Genomic DNA, 7438 nt, shown 5'->3' with positions numbered 1-7438 from the left:
GTTCCCTCTTCCATTTAAGCAATGTGCCATTATCGTTTCCATCTGTGGATCCTCCAGAAAACATTTCTGGTCCTCCAGAACTCCTTCTCCTTAATACCTTTTTCCGATTACGAGGCTTACCATTTACGCTACTCCTATTGAACATATCACGGCGTAATTCAGATATGTCTGCCGGCACTGAACCTCGCCGCGGCGATGGCATGCCAGGACCGGTGAAATCAATTATTCTTGTTATTCCGTTATTGTTGCTAGTTCCGGTATTGTTATTAATATTATTATTATTTATGGGGAGATTCTCTCGGTCATCTGGAAACGCGTAGCTAGTGTGTGACAAACATCAAGCGACAAAACACTGTTAATCAAAACGCATGCCAGATTGTCATATGTACGTACTGGTTAAAGATAAAATATTGCCAAGGAGATTTCCAAGAGCAGTTTCTTGCGGAAGACTTGCTCTTCGAGGTGCTGAAACGTTACCCTCTCTAGGACCTAACGCTAGTCTATTAACGCCTCCACCTAAAAATACGATAAATATAATTGTATTATTAGCTGTACTTTTTTGTTACATTGTTTGTGATTTAATAATAGCGATTACTTTGATGCCTAGTGATGTCAGTCGGTACAGATCCTCGTCTACAAGTATGGTCAACTCTAGTTGTTATAGGTGGTACTGTGATGTCATCCAATCTTGAAAGAAGACCAACTGGAGCCGATCCACGCCTTCTAGCCCATGACTGCGTGATAGAATGTACGATTTAAATTATAATCGAAAATTGAGTTTATAATGAAGTTCAATACTAAGTTTAAAATTAAAATGCAGAACGTTCAATCACTGGCTACATTTGGTTTGAAGACAGTATCAAACTTTACCTGGCTACCCTTCCTAGGCAAAGTAATCCCCTTTGAGTCCTCCACCGCCCGTGGATCAACATTTTCTTTCATCTGCGTATCTAGGCTCAATTTGGCAATTTTTGAGCTTCTCTCCTTTACAGTGTCCGAGTCTCTCTTGTTTCCAGTGGAAATAACTTCATTATTACCCTCTCCTCTTCGCAGCTCACTGCCACTGTCGCTCGACGAGGACACGCTCTGAACAAGGGGTGGCGAGTCCGGCGGGCTACCGATGAAGAACACTTTATGCGTGCTAAGTTCAGAGGACACTGGTATCGCGGTAAATCGTCTTCCACCGGGATCAGTCGTTATTGTCTTAGTTTCTGGCACAGGAGTTGAGTATCTTCGTAATTCAGGATCAGCGCACTTTGGTTTACCAGTAACCGCTATCAAACCGCACTGTTCCATTTTACTGAACGCCACAGAAGAAGTAGTAGTAGTCCTTTGCTCCTCTTCTATCGACCTTTCACTTTCCAGCTTCGTCTTGGAAACTGAAGTACCGTCGAACTTGACCTCTACCTCTAAGCTTCTACTATCTTTCTCAGAACGTGAACTAGTCAATGATGCCAGGAAAGCTTGCGTAGAATCCGTATTCTGAGTAGAAATCGGTCTTTTATAACGATTCTTGAAGCTCGTATCATCTATACGTATAGTTTGTACAGAATGGCGACGAGGATGCTCGATAGTCGCCATCGATTCTGTTTTTTGTCTAAATATCTCTGAAATAGCCGAACCTCGTCTCTTGTTCAATATATCCTCTCTCGATAATTTAACATTACTAGAAGAGTCTATCTGCAATATATCTCCATCGTTCGTTGGAGGAGTACCGCAACGGCCATCTGAACAGGATTTGTCCTTCACAGAGTGCGAGGAGGAGCTAGAACTGTCCGCCTCCATCAGTATCTGTGTGAAGCACTGCGACATCTCCGCTGTCGTGGACAAATACCTCATTCTTACGCACGGTTGTAGCGGAGGGAAGGTTTGCTGTCTGGTCAACTGTTTCGCCTGTGCGGTTGGTTTCTGAGCATCTGGTTGTAATACCGTACTTAATCTCGACGCCTCGGCGCTGTTAGTAATACTGGCTATGCTAGGTTCAGGCAGGAGACTCTCAGCACTAACTGGTCTTTCCTCTGTGTTATTGGCATTGGCGTTTGGAGATAGTTCCGGTATACTGTTCTTGGACGACAATAGAGACAACGAGCTAGGCTCCAAGAGACTTTGATCCTCCAGTCTCAATAGAAGGGTCCTAGACTTGCTCTGTTCATTTGGCAGACTCTCGCGTCTGATGTTACTTCTTGGCAACAATGTCAGAGGCTTGGTAATGCTCAATGGCACGGAATGACGTCTTCCGACGCGTTCCAAACCAACTCGAGCGGGTAGACTCTGCATTTTAGAGGATTGTACGTACGCAGCTGGTATGAGCATGTCGATGCTTCCTGTGTCATCCTCTCCAGCTGGATCTTCAATTGAGCTAACCGCGTCATCGACTTCTTCGAGCTCGGAGATCTCTGTTTCCGTTTCCTCAGCTGCTTCCTGGAGTATCATCGCTTCCCATTTCTTCTGATTAGCCCGCAGATGTTCCATTAATGACACGCTGAGCCCGTCGCCAAGGAAACGATGCCATTCCTCGTATAGAGGCGTTACGACGAACTTGAAGAATTGAGCTTGTATCTTTGGTATGCTAGTGGTATGTCGGTTGCACAGTGGGGTGACTGGAAGGTTCAGACGGCGTTCGTAATCGCCTTGGCGGAAGAATTCCTCGCATACTTTGTGCGACCATTTGCGCGAGATGTCCCAGGGCCTGCACGGGTTCGATATATCGGCGCATTTCAGGGCTATCTGCAGGATGAAATGCCGGTCGTCCGCGCGTTTCATCTCCAGCAAGTTCTCGTCCAAGTAGTGCTGTAAGTATGTGATAACAAGGCGATAATAGAACGTGATATATAAAGAAGATATCGAATGATAGAAGGACTGGGTGCTTCGAAGGACGTGTATATAGTACTGTCTGTAGGTTTTTAACGGCCACCAAATTTTTTTTTTCTTTAATAATATTTCTACCGCTTGTTCATATTTCTCTCCAAAACTTATTTTCTTCTATAACATTTGGAATCGTGAAAAACTAATTTACACTGTGGTCTTGATAAAGTATTACCAACATTGTCCTAATAGCAATGATAAAAATTCAAATGGTAACGATGACAAGAAAATACGAAGAAGAATCGTTAAAAAAAAGAGCAAGACTACCAAAGCTATTAAAAAGTATTACGATCAATTTTTAAAGTTATTCTTATTGACTCATCAACTAATACCGAGAAATCTTAATACTATAACACGTGTTTCACATCGTATATCATCGTCAATAAACGATTCAGTAGAAATTATCCAAATAAATCATTAATTCTGATCGCCAAAATAAACGAACAGAATATACTGTTATAGAGCCTATCAATCACAGTTACGGCTGCAAAACAAACCTGATCGCCACGATACATGCACTTCCATAATAATTCACGAGGTATTAAACATTCACCAAGTTGAAGAAAATTTATTTTAAGATTATCAAGTTTTTCGTGAAATTTTCACAAAGCCCTGTACTTTATATTTCAACTATTTAACAAGAGTTAATTGTTAATCCATACACCTGGACATGAATCAATTGGTCCTTTTTTTTCCACTGGCAACAAGTTTGTGCCGACTTATGAATTGAAGTACAAGTGTTAAGGAAGTTAGCAAGGCTTTCAAGTGTTCACCTTGAATCGAATGAGAAACTCTTGCTGCCTGGTGATGTCTGTGGCCAAAATCAACGAGCTGATGTGCCGTTGGAGTTCAGGCCTCACGTTAGCTGGCAGCTGTTCCGAGACCCCGCTCTCCAGAAGGCATCCTATCGCCGACCTCCAATGATGGTTCTCGAGAACCGACGTGTTCTGCAATCAATTCGTCGTCAATGATAGCTGTTTCACAGACGAGCTACAGTATAGTCGACAGAAGAAATATTACCTACGTTCATCGGATTTCACGTGTACATTCATGCTACTGTTTGACAATTTCAAAAAAATCACAGATGGTTCAAGTGTACACTAACGTTCAGAAGTACATATTAGGACACTCGTTAGGTATATTCGTGTAGAAAGTACTATATGATTCATAATTACGTTACTTCGCTAAAATTAGTGTCGTATCAAGTCACTTGTTATTGAAAACATTATTAAACACTATGTGTTTCATTGAAATGAAGCGTTAATGTAAATGTCTCATTAGAGATCAAATTTTAGTAGCAAAATTATTTCACATATATCTTCCATCTTATTCACTCTTTGAAATCATTTAAATTATGTATAAAAATTTAAAGAAGATAATTAAACGGCCCACTCTGTATACATTTACTTATCTTAATTGTGATACCAATCATGGGCCACCTTAGAATCACATTTAATTGCTACCTAATATTAGGCTCCATAGGTCATGGAAGATAATCCAAACATTCAAGTAAACACCAGAATAACAAATAAGTACAGTAAAGTATGGATAAAAGAGGTGAACAGATGACTAGATGGTAGAAACAAGTGTATGTCTAAAAGAAAAGGAAAAGTATATGATTAGATAGAAGAAGAATAAATTAATATATAGGTGTATAAGGTAAAATATACATGTGTAAAAATAAAATAAAATAAAAGCATAAAAACTTAAAAATAAGGATCCATTCGTTAGGTTGGTAGAGTAGATCTAAGATTGCTACTTGTTGTCTTAATTTACGACTTCGCTGCGTTATTCTTCGTCGACTATAAAGAACGGCGAACGTGCCGAAAATTGTATCGACTCACTTGATAGAGAGCGGCCAAGTGATTGCTCGTGGCAACCAGAAACGGCTGATTGACGCCCGGATGATCCAGATCGTGCGTCACCGCAGCAATCAGCGAAGCCATGATTTCCAAGTTGGTTAAGTGCGTCCTAATCTGTAAATTTACAACGTGCAACGCTTGATCACGCTTCTTCCTCTTCGTGGCCGAGAAGCAGGTAGGAGCGTGTATACTCACTTTTTCCTCTTGGAGGAAGCAGTGCATCGCTTGAGTCACGTCAGTCGCATGTATGCTGTTGTGGTAAGGATTTGTACTGTGATAACCTTCCTCGATGAAGGCTGCAATCAGAAAGAGAAAATGAAGGTGATTAAACGCTGTTTGTGTGTCTTTGGATCTCGCGTGGGAGTTTTAGGCAGAGATTAGCGTAAATTATCATTCTGAGATGCAGTTTAACACGTTAAGCGCCGTGTCAGTCACCGGTGACTGACACTATCTATACTTTCCCGTTCGGACCGCGTCAGTCATCGGTGACTGACAGTATACTTTTCGTTCAGGCCGTGACGATATACAATTTAAAAAATGATATTCTTCTGTTAATAAATTTTAAATAATTTGGAGATCATAACAGAATGCATCTAAATATTACTTGTTACCAAAAAAAAATTTTAACGAGTACTATTAAAACATACAGTCTTATCGCAACCTTACACAGATCTCCGGCCGCCAGCATATCGATGAAATCGCGGGCTAAACGGAAAGGGAAGCCATCAGAATTGCTTCTTTCTTTCTTTTATTCAATCTTCTAACGTTGAAATATTTTCAATGTTTCAATATTCTAAGTATAATTCTATATAATATAGAAATATTCTAAATGTTCTAATATTCATTACCAAAGTATTCCAAGCTTCAGAAAGCTTGAAGCATTTAAAACCTTATTAAAAGAAAAGGATTGATATTCGTCAGCGGGTCGATTATCTTAAAAATTATTTTCTATTCCCTATACTTTTCATCCTGCTTTATAAATATCCACTGTGCTTAATAAACAGTTTGTCATTTCCGGCTTAGAATGGTTCACCAAAACCATCCTACAGGTCTATACACAATAAAATAATAATAACATGAACCCTGCAGTTCCATAAGTATTTCCGTGCTCACAACAGCATCAGCTTAATGAACTCGATCATCATTAACCCTTTCACAGTGTAATGAACGAGGGGTGAGAAAGAAACCATGAAAAAAGTGAAGAAAAATGATTTGCGCCTGCTGTACCAAATGAAGGGTGCAGGGGAAAGACCAACAGAGATGAAAAATAAAAATTTTGAGTAAAAAAAAAAATAGACTTTAAGAAAAGAAACCACTAAAACAGTAAAAAAATGATTTGCGCCTGCTACACCAAATGAAGGGTGCAGGGGAAAGACCAACAGAGATGAAAAATAAAAATTTTGAGTAAAAAAAAAAATAGACTTTAAGAAAAGAAACCACTAAAACAGTAAAAAAATGATTTGCGCCTGCTACACCAAATGAAGGGTGCAGGGTAAAAACCAAGAGAGTTCAAAAACTAAAATTTTGCAGGAGAAAGAAAATAGAGAAAATACTTTTGTACCTTTCCCAGTGAAAATATATTTGAAACGTTACTTTAATGCTTGAAACTACTACCATAACATTAATTTTCTTTTACGTCTAATTATTTAATCAAACAATCACTGTGTACATTTCTTAAATTTTCAATAATTTCTCACTCAATTAGCTGTTCCCCCTTACTACTTGCTGTATTTAAGTTCGCCATGAAATCAATGCAACGCCATCGTAATCTAATTTTTTATATTCCTTGGACTCTGTTAATTTATCAAATGCACCCTTCGAACATAAAAACACGTAATCACACTTGTCCAAACCTGACAACCTTAAAGTATAACAAATTTCGATAATTATAGAATTTAAGTCCAAGCCTTTCTTACACCGTAGCGTGAAAGGGTTAATTTCATACAATTTCAATCACCATCACGATTATGTACCACGACCATAAATTCCACAGGACCTCTGGTTTTCAAATAAATAACACATTTCACGAACCATCGTGTTACTCCCAATAACATCGAGATTATCTCTCCCTCTATCGCGGGAAATAATTCTTGCAACATGATTGTTGCAACACGGAGAGTCAAGTTTGTCTTCTTCGAGCAGTCTTAAATATTCACATACTCCGTTTAATCCTCATTCTTCTCTTATACACGATCTTACATAAATCCTGTTTGTATGGAAATCTTACACAGAATAAATAAATAATAAGCGTCGCGCGCGCGCGACCAGTCTATAAATACGAATATACGAGGAGAGCGCGTGAAGGGGGCCGTTTTCTCTTCGCAGGACTCTCCTCCCCCTTTTGAATATTTAACGATGACGAATAGCTTCCGACCTGTATTCCAGGTGGCTGTACGATGACGTAAAAATTTCGCGCAGAAAGAGAATAATGATTATTAATAGGAGAGCCGGGATTTTGGTGTTCCGCGGAAAACGCAGTATCAGGGGAAACGTCGTCGATAAGTCAGCGGAACGCACCAGAAGAGAGAGAGAGAGAGAAAGAGATTGTGGAAGCGGTCGTTTGATTCCACAAACGCGTTAAGTAAACGTATGCCATATGCTACGGTGCTGTAATATTTAGTAGGAGAGCGAGCATGGTTCCAACGTGAAACGTGAAAAATATACCTATACAGCGTGTTCCAAAAAGTGCAAGTATTATATCTGGATAGGCG

The 7438-nt window shown here is 39.6% G+C and overlaps 1 protein-coding gene across 1 annotated transcript in view; it reads right to left on the bottom strand.

The window, feature by feature from the left end:
• Positions 1 to 7438, bottom strand: part of LOC108578900 — a 92242-nt gene that overhangs the window by 528 nt on the left and 84276 nt on the right. Inside the window, exons 7-13 of the mRNA XM_017942318.1 lie at positions 4923 to 5023; positions 4710 to 4841; positions 3639 to 3812; positions 871 to 2790; positions 596 to 734; positions 394 to 516; positions 7 to 306 (exon numbers count right to left, since the gene is read on the bottom strand). Of these exons, the coding sequence (XP_017797807.1) occupies positions 7 to 306; positions 394 to 516; positions 596 to 734; positions 871 to 2790; positions 3639 to 3812; positions 4710 to 4841; positions 4923 to 5023 (2889 nt within the window). The remainder of the gene's footprint in view (positions 1 to 6; positions 307 to 393; positions 517 to 595; positions 735 to 870; positions 2791 to 3638; positions 3813 to 4709; positions 4842 to 4922; positions 5024 to 7438) is intronic.

The sequence above is a fragment of the Habropoda laboriosa genome, unplaced genomic scaffold (genome assembly GCF_001263275.1).
Source record: "Habropoda laboriosa isolate 0110345459 unplaced genomic scaffold, ASM126327v1 scaffold14, whole genome shotgun sequence".
Classification (NCBI taxonomy): domain Eukaryota; kingdom Metazoa; phylum Arthropoda; class Insecta; order Hymenoptera; family Apidae; genus Habropoda; species Habropoda laboriosa.
The sequence above is the reverse complement of the archived record's forward strand: the minus strand, read 5'-3'. Positions and strand labels throughout refer to the sequence as shown.